General features: G+C 39.8%; 2 protein-coding genes across 7 annotated transcripts; both read left to right on the top strand.

The window, feature by feature from the left end:
• The first annotated feature begins 121 nt into the window (after nucleotides 1–121).
• LOC113122074 (protein TSSC4) lies at nucleotides 122–2,364 on the top strand. Of its 3 annotated transcripts, none has more exons than XM_026293011.1 (3): nucleotides 122–205; nucleotides 593–670; nucleotides 900–2,364. In XM_026293011.1, exon 3 carries the CDS (start codon nucleotides 939–941, stop codon nucleotides 1,914–1,916), a length of 978 nt encoding a protein of 325 aa, XP_026148796.1. In that variant the 5' UTR covers nucleotides 122–205; nucleotides 593–670; nucleotides 900–938; the 3' UTR covers nucleotides 1,917–2,364. The 3 variants fall into 3 exon arrangements, with proteins under 3 accessions (XP_026148796.1, XP_026148794.1, XP_026148795.1); XM_026293009.1 differs by lacking the exon at nucleotides 122–205 and adding an exon at nucleotides 228–393; XM_026293010.1 differs by lacking the exon at nucleotides 122–205 and adding an exon at nucleotides 228–491.
• Nucleotides 2,365–4,207: 1,843 nt separating this feature from the next.
• Nucleotides 4,208–20,901, top strand: ano9b (anoctamin 9b). Of its 4 annotated transcripts, XM_026293327.2 has the most exons (25): nucleotides 4,208–4,238; nucleotides 4,331–4,474; nucleotides 6,108–6,170; nucleotides 8,046–8,168; nucleotides 8,420–8,559; nucleotides 10,785–10,834; nucleotides 10,969–11,027; nucleotides 11,476–11,555; nucleotides 12,085–12,219; nucleotides 12,504–12,597; nucleotides 13,199–13,259; nucleotides 13,360–13,442; nucleotides 14,188–14,292; nucleotides 14,754–14,921; nucleotides 15,238–15,274; nucleotides 15,554–15,665; nucleotides 16,111–16,165; nucleotides 16,248–16,345; nucleotides 16,498–16,694; nucleotides 17,395–17,547; nucleotides 17,938–18,082; nucleotides 18,168–18,290; nucleotides 18,375–18,468; nucleotides 18,558–18,670; nucleotides 18,988–20,901. In XM_026293327.2, the coding sequence occupies exons 2-25, from the start codon at nucleotides 4,454–4,456 to the stop codon at nucleotides 19,019–19,021; spliced, it is 2,343 nt and encodes a 780-aa protein (XP_026149112.1). In that variant the 5' UTR covers nucleotides 4,208–4,238; nucleotides 4,331–4,453; the 3' UTR covers nucleotides 19,022–20,901. The 4 variants fall into 4 exon arrangements, with proteins under 4 accessions (XP_026149112.1, XP_026149111.1, XP_026149113.1 ...); XM_026293326.2 differs by lacking the exon at nucleotides 4,208–4,238 and having other exon boundaries at nucleotides 4,245–4,474; XM_026293328.2 differs by lacking the exon at nucleotides 4,208–4,238 and having other exon boundaries at nucleotides 4,245–4,474; nucleotides 20,801–20,891.
• Nucleotides 20,902–21,051: the final 150 nt, after the last annotated feature.

Below are 21,051 nucleotides of genomic sequence, written 5' to 3'. Positions count from 1 at the left end.
CATAATAATAATGTCTTGCCCAAGTTAAAGACCCGGGATAATAAAACTTTTATTGTGTAGATATAAGTAGAATGTGAGTCACACTCCAGTCCAGTAGGTGGCGGTAAAGAAGCTTTAATCTGGTTACCGACCGATATAAACATCCACGGAAGGGGCTCGTAGAGGTGCTGTGAGCTAACTGCTAGTTTGTTTGTAGCGGAGTCAGGTAAACGTGGACAATTAAACCAAGTGTTAAAGTATGTTTCAGTATAGGAGTGTGAGAGACGAAGGGGGGAAGTTCTGCCACGGGTCGGAGCTGATGTTCAGCTCCTTCCATAGACCCAGTCACCAGAGTGATTAGCATGAGCATGTTAGCTAGCGTTAGCTCATGCTGCAATACGGCGCTGCAAACAGGCATGTTGTTGTCTGGGACAGTCCAATTATAATTCACAGCAGCAGTCTGTGTGTGTGTGTGGTAGTGACTTTTATTTGTCAGACTTATAAGTTTGAAGGTAGTTACTGTTTGAAATACAGATGTGATATCGTCACTTTTCTGCTGATGTTTCTCTTCTGCATCTGTTCATTGCTCTAATGTTCCTACTTTACATCTCAGGTTTACAAAGTGACATAAAGAGCCAGAGAGTCTGTGGGCCAAAACAGACATGGATAGTACCACAGCAAAACAAACCCGGTAGGAAAACACACACACTTCATTTACCAGACTTACCTGTTCCCTATCACTGACTAAATGATTTTCACTGCCATAAACCAATGCAATATTGGTTAGTTGTTGACATATCCAGCACAGCACTGGGTATAATGGTACAGGTTATAAGATATAATGAAGGCCACAAGCTAGAACGTATTGGTCTCTTAAGTGCTGCTGTGGTTCTGAACTCTTCCTATCTCACCTTTGTCAGGTTGTTGATGTGAGCAAGCTGCTGAGTTTCTGTGTAAGGATGTGTGATCAGAGAAATGACCGTGATGAGGATGTGGATGACCTGTCAGCCACTGATGACTCTGAGCCTGAGGAACAGCCTGGCAGAGCTCCGTTTGACCCAGAGCTGGACCGTGATGATGATGATGATGATGATGATAATGATGATGACGATGACAGGGAGGTAAAGGTCTCTGCTCCATCTGCTACGACTTCGTTCAGTCTGAAAGGAGGGAGCTCAGCTTTCTCAGATCGCAGCCACAGCATCTTTGACTGCCTGGACAGTGTAACCCAGCAGACCTCCTCATCGCTAAAGCGGGATCATGCTACACATGGTGAGTTTGTTCACCCTCAGCCTCCATGCCCCAGCAAGAAAGCGAGCCAGCCCCCATCTACCAGCCCCCCACCACCAAAGAAAAGAGGGATCCCAGATTACTTGGTGCACCCTGAGCGCTGGACCCACTACAGTCTGGAGGATGTGGCTGATACCAGTGATCAGGAAAACAAGAGGGTTGCTCATCAGTTTCTGTGTAGTCTGCAGCAGGAAAGAAACACTGATTCATCCTGTGACATCCAGCAGAGGATGATCTTCTGCAGACCAAACCGAGTGCTAAAGGAACAGACTGCTGATCAGCTCTTAACTGTCAGAGGAAAGGAGAGGGGAATGCACCTCAGTCATCTAGAGGAGGAGGGGGATGATAAGGAGGAGGAGAAGAAGAAGAAGGAGGAGGAGGACGAGGACGAGGACGAGGACGACTGTGGTGAGGGCAGTGACAAAGAAATGGCTGGGGGCAGAAAAGACCAGAGTGAAGAAGCGACTGAGGAAAGAGAGAGGGAAGAGGAGAAAGACACAAGAAGAGCTGTGGGTGAACCAGAGGAAGAGAACCAGAAAAAAAGTGGTGAGGAAAAGAAGATAGAAGAGGCCAGCCCAGGTTTTATCTCCTTTAGGAAGACAAAGGCTAAAAACTACAGGAGGAGTTCAGAGAAAGAAGACAACTGACTATAACACAGCTGTGTTACTTTATCACTGCCATAACAATACAAACAGCATCTTACCATAAAGAATTGCTGGTAACGCTTCAGGCTAGTTTCATAACAGCTCTTACACTGTACCTTAATAGGAGACTTTCTCTGCCCTGTTTAACCTGTGACCACACCCAATATCACTCACAGGTGTGCACTCTGTTACACCTGCAACCACACTTGACAGTGATGTCACAGTGTGCCGTAGTGCACTCAGTCCAAGTCGGCCCGAGAGTCATCATGCCAAACTGAAGACTGAAGGAAGATATGTGTTATTAAATGACTTCATTTTTATTTCCAATAAAAGGATTGCCACAAGGGCATCACGTTTGCAATGAGAAGATCCAATTTAGTAGGGATAGTAGATTTGTTGTCTTATTCTATGATTTGGAATAGTTTCAATCTTAAATAAAATATTTGTCTTATCCCATGTGTCATCCTTAAAAACCTTAAAAGTTTACGAGTAAAATTTAAAAATTATAACTTTACAAAAAACAGTCTCACTGAGAGCAAATGTAAATTATTACATCTAAATTCACATTATGTGGGTCAAGTGATGAAATACACTATATTTCAATTTATTTATCCATTATCTAAGCTGTATCACTTATCTTATGGAGCAGGGATGACCAGCCATGTTTCTTGAGGACCACTGTCCTGCTTCTTTTCCACCTTGCTAATTCATATAGTCAAAACCTAATTAAATTTGCCTCGTGGCTTTTTGTCTATAAACCATGACAGATTTCATACACACATTTGCATTACTGTATGTCAGTAATGTGGATGTGAGACTTGATCCATAAACAATTGTTATTAAGCTGCATTATGTTCACAGGTGTTCCTCATGGTCTGACCACTTCATGTATGGTAATATTAGAAAAATCTCTTGGTATAAAGTAGTCCATTATCAACAACACATTTAACTATAGTGGTCATATGCAAACTATCGTTTTATTTCCAAGCAAGAAATGAATGGTCACGCTGTTCAGTTACTGTGACTCAAAGGGAGATTTGCATGTGACCTTCAAAGAAAAGTGATGGAAAGGCCGTTTACATTTATGGTCAGATGAGATAAAAGCCTCCTGCAGTTTGCTGTGTTGGTTACATACTCAAGAATATGAAAAGAGGGTTATGTTCTGAGGGCAACATGGTGGAGAGTGGGTAGCACTGTTGCCTCACAGTAAGAAGGTTGCTGGTTCAAAACCCAGCAGAGGACTTTCTGTGTGGAGTTTACGTGTTCTTCCTTTGCATGTGTTTCTCCAGGTTTTCTCCAGGTTCTCCGGTTTCCTCCCACAGTCCAAAAAGGTTGATTGGTGACTCTAAATTGCCCATAGGATTGAGTGTGAGTGTGTGAGGTTGTTTGTCTCTATGTGGCCCTGTGATGGACTGGTGACCTGTCCAGGGTGTACCCCTGCCTTCCACCCAAAGAGAGCTGGGATAGACTCCGGCAGATCCTTGTGACTCTAGGAATAAGCGCATATAGATAATGGAGGGATGGATGTAGTGGTTTCTAGAACACAAATATGTGAGGTGTGTTCAGGTTTGAAGAAGCAGCTTTGCTGGTAAAACTGGAGCACTTCTGAGCTTAATCCTGATGTGAATAAACCTGCTCCAGGTTTTTCTCCAGATCAATCTGGTTCATGGAACAGACCCAACTTCTTTGTTATTAATTTAACTAATTATCTAAGTGTGGCATGAAAATAATTAGTGTTTTAAAATTAAATGTGACATTAGAAATACATGAACATGCAAGCACCACACCCATTCAGTCTTACTGTTTACTTTATAGGTGAAAGGACAGATAAATGTGTGGCCCATGTAATAGATGTAAAGCATGTGCTCAATAACTGGCAGCTAGATTTGATCTTTGTACATTTCTTCTTATATAGCTCAAAAACAAATATATGATCATCTGTTTTTTCTCATTGAAAAAAAATCTGATGTGAAATGAAAGGATAGATATGATTTTTAAAATACTTTATTTGCAATTTTCTCTTTGGATTTTCAGTAAAATGAATTATTCTTTAGATTGTCATATCTCTCACACTTTACCTGTGCTGATAACTGACTCATGATGACTTCTTATATACAGTTAATGGAGGTAGGTGATGATTTGTGGTTAGAGGGACAGATATAAAATATGCTGAATACTAAACAGTATGTCATAGGTGCATCTGAGTAGTAGGAATGTTACAGTTTTCCCTGTGGAACGTGAACGCACCGTCATATTGCCGCGTCCATTCGTGGCGATGGTGACGTCATCGGTTCCAGGTGAAATGGCACAGAGTCACCTGTTGAGGTAAAATGCACAGACGCCACGGTAAGTATGCGGAAGTGAAGAGAGGAGCAGAGTTATATGGTGAATAAAAGTTGAATGTTTGCTTGTGGCAGCTGGAGTTGGTTCATGTACATGATGCAGGCGTGACCGAGTCCCCACGTTAACAAAACGGACACAGCAGTTGGATGTAGTTTTCTCTTGTGAGCAAACTTGACAACTTCGCATCATCGTCCAACATGTTCTTCAAGACTCTCGAGGTAAACACAAACTTTATTTTTTCTCTTCTAACTTCAGTTTATTTTACAAACTGTTGAAAAACCTCCAACATGTTCTAAACAAACTTCTTTTATCTGTTCCTTTTAATTTAACTCTATAAGTGTTGATTTCATAGCTTCATTTTAATTCAATCTCGCTCCTGCTAACAAATGTTCCCAGCAGCCATCATTAGATATTCTAATACATCTGGCATATTCATCGTTCACTATCGGACTGGTTCATTCACGTGCAGATTCACATTAAAGTCCTCATCCTCACTTCATTGACACTCAGGCACCAAACATGACGGGCTGTATACAGCATCATCAAATTCATACTGAAATACGTAGATGGAAATACATTTTATTCCTACAGGCCTATAACATTTGAGCTTTGTATTGTTTGTCAAATAATTAATATTTGTTTGTAAAATGTTAGAAAATTGATAAACATGATGCTTGAACCAACAGTTCAAAATGTTCAGTTTAATGGCTCATTTCAGAATCAGTGTTTAGCATGTGTGCTGAAAGAGACAAGGTGAAAACCAAGAGAGGAATGAGTGGGTGCTGTGTGAAGATCAGCGATGGCACATGATGTGGCTTATGTTTGTGTGTAGGCTGAGCAAGTCAGAAATGAAACCTGTTTGTCACCGGGAGCAGTCAAAGTCACACCCATAGTAAAAGCTGACTGCAGTAGACAGGACTACTGTAGAGCCAGTGCTCTCCCAGAATAGCAACTAGGCCAACGTACCAACCTGTGTCTGCTGTAAAAGGTATGGATTATGCTGTGAATAGTGTTTGAGAGTTAAGGCCGTAGAACAAAACAAACCAGTGGATGAGCTGAGTATGTTGGGCAGGTCTGGACCTGAAGGCTGCTGAATATCTGTTATATATATCTGACACACAAAAAGACGCTCCAGCAGCTGTCAATAAATATGTTGGAGTTGGCAAATAATGTATTTAGGTGAATCACAGTCCTGTAATAAATTCTCCTTTTTGAAAGTGATAAAGTTCAGTTTGTGTTCAGGGCTTCACAGAAGTGTTGATGAATGTCATCGAGGAGTCTGTGCAGCTGCTAAGCAGTGACTGAGAGGTGTCTCTAATATGTGTTGAAATAAACAGTAACTGGGGGCCACTAGAGCTAAAGTATTAATCAGTCCAAAGAAAAATAATCAACAGATAAAGGATTTGAAAATGGATTTCTCATTTATGCTATTTTTCAGATAAAAATGATGGTAATTGTTTCATGGTTCCAGTCTCAAAATTGTATGATGTTTTTGTTTCTAAATAATACAGTAGTTAGACACAGGCAGACCAAACCACACTATTGCACTCTGCACTCTGCGAGCCCTTTGCACAGAACACTAAACGGTGCATCTGGTAGAAGCGAACCTATTTATATTTTTCCAGTAAGTTAAAGAAAACATAAAAAGATAACACAAAAATCCTTCATAAGGAATTTGGGGTTAAGCTCTGTATTTAAACACAGTTCTTTTATTGTTAGGCTGGTCAAAGTGTATTTATCTGTAAGTATGTAATGTGAGACCACAAACTCAGTATGATACAACATGGATGTACTGTTGTATGTGTTGTATGTATGTGTTGTTGTAATGTTGACCTGATCTGTGTCTTAAAGGAAGACATCGAGCTGTTTGACAGACAGGACAGCAACAGCACAGAGCCTTTACTTCATTCAACGGTAAGAATCCACTAACTCTCTGTCCTCTTCTCATCTGAACTTTCCATACAAGATAAGTAAAGGCAGGGTGTGGGCAGTAACAAACACATGATCTGTCTGAGCATATGAAAAGACTCTTTGAGTCTGTATTGAGCAGGTATGGAACATCAGACATGAACAGAGTTTTATCTTATTTCACTGTTCACGATAATATAATGAACCTGTTCATGTCTGATGTCATATTTAAATATTATATGAACATGTACCTGGAGCTCAGTGTTTACTGTCCCACATCCACTCCTGTCTTTTAATCTGTCAGTTATTTCATCAGTGAGGGAGTGAGGGAGAACAACAAGACCTGATCTGAGTTTAACTTGAGTGAAACCTCACTTGGTGTTTTCACCAAATCAAGGTTATAGATTTACATTTACATTTACAGTGAAAACATCTGAACAAGTGTTTCCTGAGACAGAAAGCAGCTGACGGACATAATAAACAAACATGAATACCGAGATACAACATGTAGACAAGACAGAGGTGTGTTTTACAGGGGTCTGTTTTTATTTGGCACACGTGTTTGCACTGAGCGAGCTGATTAATTGCTGATAATAGTTGTCTGATCTGATATGGCTGTAGGAGTAACAAAAGACACTGTTTTGGTCCTGACTTTGTTTTGCTGTGTGTATGTGTTGAAGTACTGGCAGAGCAGTGTGAGAATAGAGAGAAACAGAGTGTACCCCTGCCTTTCACCCACCGAGAGCTGGAATAGGCTTTAGCAGATCCCTGTGACCCTAAAGAGGACTAAGCAGGTGTAGATAATGGATAGATGCAAACAGACTTAAGGTTATTTTGAACTGTATTAGTCATAGAAGATAAGACTGACAGCAGAGTTTTCATGCAACTTGCTGGTGAGTACTATAGCTGCCTTGTGTAATGAATTGATGTAACTGCTCCAGTGGTTTAAGAGCAGAAGCAGCAGTGTGAACATACAGGATGACTCCATAATGTGGACAGCATAGTGGGTTGCTCTTTCAGTTGTTTAAGTTCTGTTTCAGCATAATAAATCAATTTGAGTGTTTAATTTATGAGCAGAATTGACACTGCCTATTGGCTATCTAACCAAATGCCTAAACATCTATAATGCTGAACTATATCAGTTACATCTTGTTTTAGAGCATAGTTTGATTTTGGCATATCAGCGCATGCATCATGCACATGCGCACACGTGAAAAGCTGATAAGAAACTAGATTTCATGCATGTGTGGTAAGAAAAGCTACATTCTCCAGGAAGAAAGCTTGCTGGAAAATCAGGTTTTCTAAATTTCCTGCCCCAAAAAGAAGAACAAAGTTTCTGTTTTGCACGACATTTGGAGCCTTGTCACTTGGAGGCAACAGTGCTAACCACCTCTCCACTGTGCCCGTATCCTATCCTTCATCATGTAATCTATAAAGCTCACATTATGTTTGTTCTGAGATAGTTTATAAGTTGTGCTGTGCAATAACGGTGGAAATCCAAAGTTTGTTTGCAGTGACTGTTCATGCTGTGAGTTTGGTTAAACAGCAGAACATCACAGACAGGAGGGGGACATGATGTTGTTCAAAGAGGGAGGTAACTTCTGTTTTCACACAGTCTCTCCTGGATAACATTTATAGCTCTGACCACAGTTGTTCATATGAAAACTGATGGCAATAGTTGTGTGCTTGTTTTCTCGTGTACACACAGCTGACCAGACACTGAGTGATGTGGCTGTGATAACAGCATTTTGGGCATGGACACCTAACTGTAAATCTGAAAGGAGTGTGATCTGTAAAAGTCCAATCAGTAATGATCGTCAAAGACTTCTTGTTTCATCCTTTAGTGTCCATCAACATTTGGGGTGTTTTGTGTTTAAACAGCCCACCCAGAGGTCATTTGACTATGTCCTGGTGGCCCAGAAGGTGGATGATGAAAAAGACCAGAAGGCTCAGAGACAGAGAGCCTTCATCCAGCAACTCGAGAAGAAAAACATCAGTGTCACCGTGAGTCCCTTTAGCACACAGTGACCTGACAGATAATGTAAAGTAGGATGAATACTAAGTATGACTGTATGAATCAAAAGCCTCATATATGTCCTGCTGGATGTCACATTAGATATCATGTCTGTGCTTCTGAGATGCCAGCAGCTCTAATTAGAACATTGGGGTGGCTTTGTTTAGTTATTGCCAATAAATCTTTGTATAAATGAGGTAAACTTTAACCCACTAATGAGTGTGGTGTTTGTGCTTGTAAGACACTTTACCATGAAGACAAAGTGTTCTACGGCCTGCGTGCTGCCCGCGAGATGTTTGAAGACTACCAATATCTGCTCAAAGTCTCAGACTCCTGCAACTGTTGTGGAGAAACGAGTGGCGCTGTCACTCAGACTACCAGGTAACACACACACCTACACACACAGGTGTCAGGTATTGATAGATGATAGTGTTCAGTTTTCAATCAAACTTTTACATAGATGTATATTTAAGTGTGTACTCATTTTGCAGGCTGTGCTGCTGTTGAACTATAGAGTTACACAGAGGCGTTCCTGTTATTTGACCTAGCTGCATTGATATAAATGGGGTGGAGAAAATACTTTCTTTAAATTGGTCAGTTTATGCCCAGTGCTTCATGCGCTGTAGCAGCTGTTGCTCTGGAAAACATACAGGGCTCTGATTCAAACACACATGTGCATATCAACATGCCTTGGTCACACAGACTGTGTGGGTGTCTCCACCTGCTTTATTGGCTCATGTTTGTGCAGCAGAGCTGTGTGACGCTACATGCAATTCTCAACCAAATCATCTCTGAACCAGCTGAGCCAGACAACACATGACAACAGCTCAACAAATGGAAATTTGATTTCTCCAGAAAATCCTGTGATGATTAAGTAACTTCTGCTTTTTGGATTTGTTTTTGAGTAAACTGTGTCATATGGTGTTGGTCATATGTTGTTTACCTCATTTTAAAATCTGGTAAGGACCAAATGATTTGATGTTCTGATATTTAAAAACAATAGAACTGAAAGAGGGTGTACTCTCTTTTTCACATGGCTGTTGATTACTGTACTTCTTTTATTGTGAGAGGGTTGCCCCCCAAAATGTCTGCACACAGCCCTGACTGTGTGTACATTATGGACATGTGTGGAAATGATAATGAACCAGAATCTGAATGTTGCAGGTAGTGAGTACAGCACATCAACCGATAATCTCATAACTGCATTTACAAAAGCTGTTAAATGACAAGAAATTAAAGCAATGGAAACCCAAAGATAGGTGCTTATGCATTATATCATCAGCGTCTGGAGGGATGATTAGCCTGGTGGACAAACATTAGAAACAAATGTGCATGGTGACAGTGAAAACAGATGCACAGGCCTCCTCATTCCTTTCTTTTGTCTTGTTTCTTCAGTCGTGTTACTCTCCGTCACTGTATCGTTAAAGACAGCAACATAAATATTGGTTTGGTCAAAAACAAACCCAATACCTGGAGGGTCAATATATATATAGATATAGATATAGATATAGATATATAGATATATAGATATAGATAGATATATATATATATATATATAGATATAGATATGGGCAGCATGGTGGCTGAGTGGTTAGCACTGTTGCCTCACAGCAAGAAGGTCGTGGGTTCGCATCCCGGCCTTTCTGTGTGGAGTTTGCATGTTCTCCCTGTGCTTGCGTGGGTTTACTCCGGGTACTCCGGTTTCCTCCCACAGTCCAAAAACATGTATGTCAGGTTGATTGGTGACTCTAAATTGCCCGTAGGAGTGAGTGTGAGTGTGTGAGGTTGTCTGTCTTTGTGTGTCTATATGTGGCCCTGCGACAGACTGGTGACCTGTCTAGGGTGTACCCCTGCCTTCCACCCTAGAGAGAGCTGGGATAGGCTCCAGCGGATCCCCGTGACCCTGAACAGGAAAAGCGGGTATAGAAGATGGATGGATGGATATAGATATATATAGATATATATATATAGATATATATATATATATATATATATATATATATAGATATATCTATATATATATATAGATATATCTATATATATATATAGATATATCTATATATATATATATATATAGATATATCTATATATATATATATAGATATATCTATATATATATATATAGATATATCTATATATATATATATATAGATATATCTATATATATATATAGATATATCTATATATATATATATAGATATATCTATATATATATATATAGATATATCTATATATATATATATATATATAGATATATTTTGTCTTCTGTAAGTTATTTCTTTTAACTGCCAGGATTTACAGCAGCATTTTTGGCTTTTTTTCTCTTCTTTGTTAAAGACGTTTTAAATGCAACATCTCTGAAAGTTTGGGTGGTGTATTTGGATTTTGCCTTCTTCACTTACGGCAACACTACAAATGGTGTGAGTTTGTATTTGGAAATGCAAAAAGCCCAAAAATTGTAAGAGAAGAAAAGATACACAGACAGATGAGTAATTGTATGGTGGTTACCAGCACCTGTACAGTCGAAATACACAAAGTCACAAAAGCAGGCTCAGTTTGACTCTGCAGATGAACTTACTTCATTTAAACTGTTATTGTATCTCTAGGATACGGATTGTCCATTTCATCCTCGAACAGACCTTTATCAACACAGGAGGTGAGTGTGATCAGATTCCTTGTTTAATCTGTGTACACTATCACACTAGGAATATTGACAGCTATGAAACACGTTATATGAGACAGAAAACACAGCAGCCTTTCATGCAGAAATGTTGGTGTTTCTTCTTTCAGAGAGCCTGAACGAACTGTTGAAGAACAACGTTTTTGAAACAATGTTCTGCCTCCATGAGGTGAGTTTGATTCCTTTAATATTAATCATCAGGTGACAGATGATCCAAATATCACATATAGAACTGAATTCGTCTGTAAAGAAAGATGTCAAGGATGTTTAATATACACAGGAGAAATAATGTATATATACTGAAAGAAAATGTAACATGTTGATTAAAAGATTTCTAACATTAAATATGCATCTGACATATTAACAATGTCTGTAATCCGTTCAGTATCACACGCCTACTTTTGACAAGCAATTTGATCCAAAGTCTGGAGGTCTTGATACAACATGCTCAGTTTCAATTGGTTCTTTCTGTTATAAAACAGAAATACTGTTGTTTTCTTTCTGCTGTTCAGAGTAAAAAACAAGAATGGCCAAATGGTTTAATATTATTGTGACTCTTAGCAAATCATCGCATAGGCTCAAAACACAATGTCTGTGTTTTGTTTTATGATTCTCAGAGAAAGAAGCAGAAACAGCTGAGGAAGAAGTGGGCTCAATGGTCACATCTGTTTACAGCACAACCATTCAGCGAAGTCAAGTCAGTGCATCCACAGCAACAATACACTTCCTGTTTTTAGAGGGTTTGCAGTTTTGTATAATTTTGTATTTAATATGTGGACTTAATATCAGCGTTAGAAACCTCTAAGTCAGATGTGTGGGATGATCCATGCTGTTTGTAAAAGCATAGTTTCCCTACATGTCAACAGAAATCAGGTTAAATAGGAGAAATGATATAAACCCATATGTGCAGCTATATTCATTTTAAAAATAGTCACCGTGCTTGGACTTGTATTGTTGAAACCAACTCAATGGTATGACATGTCATCCCTTTGCATTAAAGTCTAAAGTGTTCATGCACTTCCCTGAAGCTTACTACCTGTCATTCACAATAAATGATACTGTTGTGGAAAGCAGAGCACATTTTCAGACAGTCACAGTGTTGTACTCATTTAGTCCTTAGTTGCGTGAGGAATTGGGGGAGGTCTTACTGGTGTTTGCCTCTTGTTGATGCTTCTAGGGACATATTGCAAGCATTTTTCTGGAGCATTTTAATTTCCTCCATGCAGATCTTACTTTGGAGAGAAGGTGGCCTTGTACTACCTGTGGCTGAGCTGGTACACCAAGCTGCTGATTCCAGCTGCTGCTCTGGGTGTTGTTGTGTTCCTGTACGGACTTGCCTTTTTCAACACCAATCCTCTCATGTGAGTCAGATACAGATATATTGTATATAAAAGTCGTGTTATGTGGTAAATGGTTCTTTTGTGTTGTTGTAATGTCCCCTTAAATGTGTTTAGAATTGGAAAATGTATGACTTCGGGGACTTCCAGTAGTTCAGTTGAAAACATATTACTTCAACTGAGCCACGAGAAACAAACCCTTCCTACTGATAATGTTTATGCAGAAAAGCAGAAACTGAGTAATTACCACAATGCACCTGACTTTTATTTTAATTAACTCTGCAATATTTGTGTGTCTGTGTCCTCAGTAAGGAAGTGTGTGAGTCCAACATCACGATGTGTCCTCGCTGTGATAACAGGTGCAAAGTATGGCAGCTGTCAGACACCTGCACCTATGCTAAGGTAACCTCCTCTTGTCTCTGACAATCAGTTGCTGTCCAGTCACATCAGAATGTAGCTGCATGTATATGTGAATGCAACTCACTTAAACTGGTTTGTAACACACAAAAACAGTAATAATGATCACATCATTACTTTGTGTGATCACAGTGATAATTGGGGTATTTATCATGTTGTCATTCCAACATAATGATTACCTTAATCATCTACACATATCCTGGAATAGAAAGGTGACTCTGGGTCAGGCCTGAGAAACAAATAGAAAAGAAAGACCAAAGAAGCAGAGGTTGATATATTCCCAGATCTGGATTCAGATTGCCGAAAACACTATAATGCAGCTTTACTGATATTTATGATGTTTTAAGTCAAATCTTTATAGTGTGTGTGTAACTTAAGTAGAATTTTTTTCAAATTACAAAGAAAACACACAAATTGTTTTACAAGTAAACTGGCTGTCGTATGTAAAATTGTCAGTGCCCCTTTTAAATATGTTTCTTTTTGGTCTTAAGCTTGTAATGCCACATTGTTAGGGTCCCCTACTACAATAACTGAAATACGTCATTTTCCTTCCTCATGTCATACATGATGTGTTATATCCACACAGGTCAGCCATCTGTTTGACAATGAGGGCACTGTAGCCTTTGCTATGTTCATGGCGATCTGGGGTGAGTACCTGATCTGATGTGATGGTTTTGTGATCTGCTGTGATCCTCTTTAACTGGTTACTTCTGTGTTTTGTTTTGGTTTTTTTTTGTTTGTTTTCAGCCACTTTGTTCCTTGAGTTCTGGAAGAGAACCAGAGCCAGATATGTTTGTCAGTGGAAGGTCTTTGACTGGTCTGAAGAAGAGGTAAGTACTGCTGTCTGCATAATTATTAGATTATATTCATTGCACCCCTCCTCTTGCCCAAATGAGCTGTGATTGGGTCCAGTCAGCCCACAGCTGAGAGCCTTCAACTGATGCATTCAGCGTTTATTGGGCAGAAATGTGCATACATGGAGATGAATGGCCTGGCTTCCAATGTCCCATGTAAAGTTAAAAGCCGGAATATAATTAAAAGGCCCAATTTAGGATTTACATAAACACGTCACCACATTTATCCTCTATTTACTGTAGAAAATGACTTCTGACAGGAAACGAACACACTGCTGTTAAGACACTGTACAGACCTGTATGTTAGTGGCAGAAGTGTAAACACAAACTGCAGCCTGCATGTTTAAGAAGCAGCACCAGACAAACTCAGTGCCTGCTTGCTGTGAAACTGTACAGGCTGTGGAAATGTCAGCTGAATCATACTGGTGGAAATTACACTTAATGAATCTAGTTTTTTAGGTGAACGAAGGGTACCCCAGTATGTTCTTACTGCAGATACTTTAGATCACCAGATATCGATGTATATTACTTTACTGCTACTTTGCTAATTTTACTGACCTTAATTTGGCCACATAACTTTTGACCTTGGAAAGAGTTTTCTCAAAGTCTTTTACTGGCTTATTCTGGAGCGTTCACCCACACTTACCCATCTTCATCACTGCATAGATATTGATAATATGTCTGTGTGTTTGTGTGTGTTTGTGTGCATGTGTGCTAACAGGAGGAATTGATTCTGGATATAGTCAACGATCAAAACTGTACACCAAAACAGTTCAGGCACTCCTACCTGCGAAGCACTCTGGTCCTTATTCTTGTAACACTCATGGTAAGACACCCATACAGCACTGAACCCTTTGTAGAGTAATACTTAGAAATGGGTGTGGTGTTTATGAAGCTTTTGTGTGTGGTATGCAATATACGTAGGTGTTAAGAAGAAATGTATTTCGCAGAAAACTCTTGGTGGGAGGAGATGTTCACAGATCACTGGTGACTGACTGTCAAAGGAATCTATAAAATCAAGCTCAGTCACAACCAACAGGCCAATTGAAACTCAATGGGATGACATCTGTGTTGCCATCTTGAAAGATCTTGATATTTGCTGCTTTAAGAACATGAGTGCAGTTTAATATAACACAGAAAAATGTTCAAATTAGATTGAAGCTCAACAGAAAGGAGAATAAAGAAAGACTGTAGCAAAATGGGATGAGATAAACAATGTGGATGGACAGCAGCAGTAACAGCAGGTGTTTTAGCATTAAGACATGTCTATGTGTGTTTGTGTTTCAGCTGGTGATCATCATTGGTCTTGCTCTTGCTCTGGTGGTGTTTCGAGTGGTGGCTGCAGCTTTGATGTCTGAGAGCAGCCACTGGGATTTTGTGAAAGAAAATGCCAACACTGTGGCTGTGTTGCTGGGAGCTGTGCTGCACTACATCACCATTCAGATCATGACCCGGGTACGGTTTCTCTAGCCATAAATAATTTTATTTATTGAGGATTTAAGTGAAGAAACCCTGTAAATTCATTTGGGGGAACATAAAGTTCCATGAAGTAGTGTGAGGTCCCAAGAGAATAATACAGCACTCTGAACATACAGACATAAAGCCAAATAAGCTACTGTATCTACAGCAATGTCTAGTACAACAGATGGTGCTATTATTGTTAGCCCTTCTATATGAATAGATGAGCTTCATATCATATCACTGCATTTATGAAGCATAATCACATCCTGTACTAATCAACTTGACATCTTTCCTTCACCACCACCTGTAGATAAACAGATCGGTCGCCTTCCAGCTGTGTGCCATCGGTGAGAATAAAGTGTGATGCCTTATTTAATATGTCCTATCAATGATAAATACAGTGCAAAGGCATTGAAATACAATTTAAAAAACTGATGTTTTTCATTATAAATGTAAGACAATGAAGTCTACTTAACATATATACTGTACATTTCTGACTATTTTTTGACCAAATCAAATATTCTAAGATATTTTGTCAAAAATCTCACCACTTGCTGGCAGATAAGTATTTTTCCATGTTTCTGTGTGTGTGGTGTGTGTGTGTGTGTGTGTGTGTGTGTGTGTAGAGGAGACAAACTCATTTGCTGCCACAGAGAGGAGTTTCACAGTCAAGATGTTCACCTTTCAGTTCTTCACTCTCTTCTCTTCACTTTTCTATGTTGCCTTCTTCCTGGGCAGGTAACTATCGGTCTTTTATTCGGGGGAAATCTAAATATTTCTCTAGAAAGGTCACCACATAAAATCATAAGCACTGAGTGGATGAAGCCTTTTCCTTAAATTTTTTTTTAGCTACTTTATTGTGCATGGAGCAGAGCAGGTGCAGCATTGCAGATTGTAAACTTTACAAACCAAGTCTTGTCTCAGAATGCCTAAACCATACATTTTGCAGATAGATTTATAAGAATGTGATAACGGTCAGGATAGCAGTAGCAGCAGGTTGTTACATAGAGCTATAAGTAGCACTGTATGTTCAGTCTGAGTTGCTTTTTCCTGTAGCATGTACAGTGCCACAGTGAAAACAGAGGAGCTGGCTCATTTGAACGAGTGTAGCTCAGCAGCATAACCTTAATTTCACAGGGTTAAAATACAGAATGTCAGTGTGAAGTAGAACTTTTTTTTACAGGATAAACGGCCATCCAGGAAGCTACGTGCGCATCGCTCGGTGGAGACTGGAGGAGGTGAGGAGGAGATTTACAGTAATTAGTTTTGAGATGCTCATTTGGCAGATCTGCACCCTTATACGTGTTCTGTGTCTGGCAGTGCCATCCCAGTGGTTGTTTGACAGACCTCTTCATCCAGATGGCTGTGATCATGGTGCTCAAACAGACTATCAACAACATCTTTGAGTTCACTGTGCCGTGAGTCTGCCTTGTTTTTATTTAACATCTTTGTAAAGCAGGAGCTGGTAATGACTTAGTCTTCAGATCCAGGCATTGTCACCATAGACCTCACCAGATCTGTCTCACAGTGTCAACATGTCAGACTCTCCATTCATTCATGGGTTTTCCAGCTGGTTGAAGCGCTGTCTGGGCAGAAATGCTGCAAAGAAGCTGGAGAGGAAGTGCGGTCACTGTTACAGGAAGACCTGCCGTAATGAAGATGGATGTGTTGAACCATGTAACATCTGCAAACTTCGGGACTGGCTGCGTAACTACCACCTGACCAACACAGACGCTTTCAGCCTGTTCAACGAGTTCCTGGAGATGGGTAGGGCCACAATCTCCCCCTGACCATCAAAGCTGAAATATATATACATACTGTGTATATGGCACACAGTAGTCATTTCGTTAGGTACACCTAGCTAAACCTATTGCAGTATAATGCTGCATTCATATCAGTGAGTGTTGGCCGATTAAGAAAAACACCTGTGTATAATGCAGTCCAGCACAAACATCCTACAAAATGATCACATAGTTCACTACACATACCTGACATTATCACTTTATTGGACTGCATTAGTTTTTGCTAGGTGCAACTATATTTTTATTCGTAATATATTTTATATATATTAAATATATAAAGTGACCTGTCCAAGGTGTACCCCTGCTTTCACCCAAAGAGAACAGGGATAGATTCCAGCAGATCCCTGTGACCCTGGTTAGGAATAAGTGGGTGTAGATAATGGATGTATGAATAAATATATAAGGCACGCTGACAATATTCATTATTTCTTATTGTGTTAGGTTGTGTTACTGATGGAACAAGCCTGTCTTAGAACTTTTATCTACAGTATATTAGTCTATTCTTTGGTATTTAAAGTTGTATTTTTATTATCTACAAGATTTCTACTCCAGAGGAAACCAAAATTAAAACCTACATTTGTAGTGAAATTATTGTCTGATTTTTTTTTTTTGTTTTTTTTTGTTTTTTGTTTTTTGTCCCCCCACTGATTTACTCTGCTCTCCAGTGATCCAGTTCAGTTTCACCACCATATTTGTGGCAGCATTCCCTCTTGCCCCCCTGCTGGCTCTCATCAACAACATCTTTGAGATCCGTCTGGATGCCATCAAGATGGTCCGCCTGGAGCGCCGGCTGGTTCCCAGGAAGACAAACGACATCGGTGAGATATGTCTGTTTTTATGAGTCAGAGTGGAATAGGCTGATACAACACATCACTGAATCATCAGCCATCAAATGTCAGAGCAAATAGAAAACTCAAATCTAATTGAAGAATTGACTTACAATATTTGAACAGACACAGGAGACCTTCAGTATGTCATAGTGCCACCGTCTGGGCCTTTATAAAGCCAGTATCTTGTGCAGAGCTTCTGAATTCTGTGCAGTGTTGACCAAGTTTGATGTATAACACAGGCAGTGGTCCTCCAACCTGTATGAAAATATAAAGTTTGTTTTTCTTGCTTGTTTCCCAACAGTTTCATAATCACAGCAACTTTAGGTGTGTAGCAGGTTTTTTTCTTATTCATCTAACAGTGCATTCTTCTCTCTGCAGGTGTGTGGACGAAGGTACTGGAGGCCATCGGTGTGTTGGCAGTGATGGCTAATGGTCTGGTCATTGGAGTCTCATCAGACTTTATTCCACGCCTCGTCTATCGCTACCGTTATGGCCCGTGTGCTAATGGAATCACTCTCACGCAGTCAGTCATGTTTCAGCTGGTACCTGATAACACATCCCAGTGTAGTTTCTGTTTAACATCTGTTCATGTTTGTTTGTTGTTTCAGCTGCATGGAAGGCTATATTAATGACACTCTGGCAACAGCTTTTCTGAATCACACTGGAATTCAAAATGACTTTCAGCACTCACAGATGAAGACAGAGTATGGCTACAATGCCACATCATGCAGGTGAGACGACTTGCTGAGTCCAAACAGACAGTATAGAGTGGTCACACATGGAAACTATAAACTGGCCAAATGTCTTGTGTGCAGCTACAGAGACTATAGGAGTGCTGAGGACTATAGTCTAACTTCACAGTTCTGGTTGGTTCTGGCTGTGCGCTTTGCCTTCGTCATCTTGTTTGAGGTTTGTACTGCAAATGTGGGTGAGGCAGCAGTGTTCATTTAGACTGATGAAGCCAGTTAAAGCATTGTCTTGTGTGTGTGCTTCTTCAGCATGTTGTGGTGGTGTGTAAGTTTATAGCAGCCTGGTTCGTCCCCGACAGTCCTATTAGGGTGAAGAATGATCGTCTTCATGACAAGCTGCGTCGGCTAAAGCTGGAGCTCCAGTAAGTCAGCAGCACCACAGACACACAAAAGCGAGATGAGATGATCTTTATTAATCCCTGGAGGGTTCAGGTAATCCTGTAGTGAAAGTAAAAATTCTTCAGGCTAAAACTGTCAGAACAGCTGTAAGAAGTAACAGCGGACTGTGTACAGAGACTCAGGATGTGGTGGAGGGTAAACCTACTGTATATATAGTTATATACTGGGTCAGTACATTTATAGTCTAAAAAACGTTCAGTGAAACCTTTTTATAAGATCAGTCTCACAGTGACTCCAACATGGCTCTACACTCATTTTTCCATATATATTTTACTTTCAGAGAAAAGACACGCTGCAAATCAACAGATGTCTGACCTCCTTCAGCTAACTTCCGATCTGCTCTCTCTGATAAGTGCAAAAAAGAAAGATGTGTTGGATTTTTTTTTTTTTTTTGAGCGGTAGAACGGTGGAGCAGTGGTTAGCACTGTTCCAGGTTTGAATGCAATTTGAACCCTGGAGTTTGCATGTTTTTCTTATGTCTGTGTGGGTTTTCTCTGGGTTACTCCCACAGTCCAAAGACATGCAGTTTGGGTTAAGATAATTGGTGACTCTAAGTTGCCCATAGGTGTGAATGTGAGTGTTAGTCTGTCTCTGTGTATCAGCTCTGTGACAAACTGGCGATCTGTCCAGGGTTTAATGCCAAGTATGTTGGACACACAAAGAATATGACGCCAGTACAAATAAGTATATGAGCCATATAGATAATGCATGGAAAATCTGTATTTACTGTTAACAAGGCTAGTCTGTAACTGTATTATGATATTTTGTAAGTTTTTCATGCAAAGTTTTATGACATTTGTCATGTTTTTATATTAAACTGTAAGAAAAAGATGTCTTTATCTTTGTTGTTCCAATGAACAGGTTATGTGGTAAAAGGAACAGTTCAACAATTTCCTGAGCAGAGTTCAAGGACACTAACATTACAAAACATTTTCCAAGATGTCTTTAAGCTGTCCATTGTATGTGCTGTATGTGACCCACACTTGTGATCTACAGTGCAATGCAGTGTACATCAACAGGTTGGTACAGTAGGTACTGTAGTATATAGGTAGGTGTAGACCTATTGCCTTCATTTATTTTTTTGTTCTATATCCCATATTCCTCTTCTAGCTAACTTGCTTGAAGAGAGTTGTTTATATTGGGTAGCAACTGCTGTGAACATATCACCCCACTGCCAAGTTTAGCTGTCTAGTTACCTCTGAAAAAGACATACTAAGCAGCAATAAACTTTTCCAAAACTAAAAATTTCAAGACAAAAATGTCAAACTTTGATGTTAGGGTTAATAGCACTGCCACAAGAGGGCAGGAAGGATCCATCTGTGCAGCATCCATCTATCCAACCTATATGGAAATCCTATTTCAAAAAGTCAGACATTTGTTCTGAAATAAATAAACTAAAACATGGACTTTGATCTAATATCCACTCAGTCTCTAATTGCAAAGTTGGAACTGTGGCTTCCAGATAATGCAATGGAGTAAGAGCCCAACATTTCCCTTGAAATATAAAGTATCAGAAAATGGAAACACTCAAAGTACAAGTGACCTCATGACAGCAATTTCCTGTAAGACGTCATGTTTTTAGTTACTGTCCACCACTGTGTAAAAATGTCCATGTCTGCACCCACAGAGTTGGTCTAGCTGAGCTTAATCAGCCAGTAATTAACAATGTGCATACTTACTGCCATTACTACAACATTCATAGCACCATGCACAATCAGGTTCTGTTATGTCTAACTCATTTTTGATCACTTGGTGGAGCAGAACAAGCTGTAAATATGACACTAAATGTGGGTGGTGATAGCCTTGTGAGTGTGGAGTAACAACAGTAAGCTGGATGACATGTGGACTGCAAATATGGAAGGCAATGATAGAATTTATTTAAGAGGGACAATAAAAACACAATTTTAAACTGATAAATAGTGATGCTCTTTCTGTTTTAGTCTCCTCATACTCAATGCCCTAAAATCTGATGTAAAAACTGGGGAATCTAATTCAGTTTTAGTCTTTGTCTCTTTTCTCTCTAATATTCAGTGTTTCTGTTTCAGTGTTTCTGGGTGGTCTTTATGTTGAAGCTCCAATTTTTCACCCTGCAGATCCAGGCAGGCTGAGCCCCTCACTTCCTGCTAGTTTAGTGCTGAGACGTCTGCTGGTCTGCAGGATCCTCTGTCAGGTTTGAAGGTTAGAGTGCGCTCTCCCACACGTCCTTCTAGCGAAATCTCTGTTTGCTCTTTCACACCAGCCTCTCTGACCTCACCCATCACTGTCCGTCGTACCAGCCTCTCTACAATTGAAAGATTATTACTTTGGCTGTAGGAGTATCTGTTATTTTTATAACACTACTATT

Source organism: Mastacembelus armatus, chromosome 3 (genome assembly GCF_900324485.2).
Source record: "Mastacembelus armatus chromosome 3, fMasArm1.2, whole genome shotgun sequence".
In the NCBI taxonomy this organism is placed as follows: Eukaryota; Metazoa; Chordata; class Actinopteri; order Synbranchiformes; family Mastacembelidae; genus Mastacembelus; species Mastacembelus armatus.
This window is presented reverse-complemented; position numbering and strand designations above follow the sequence as displayed.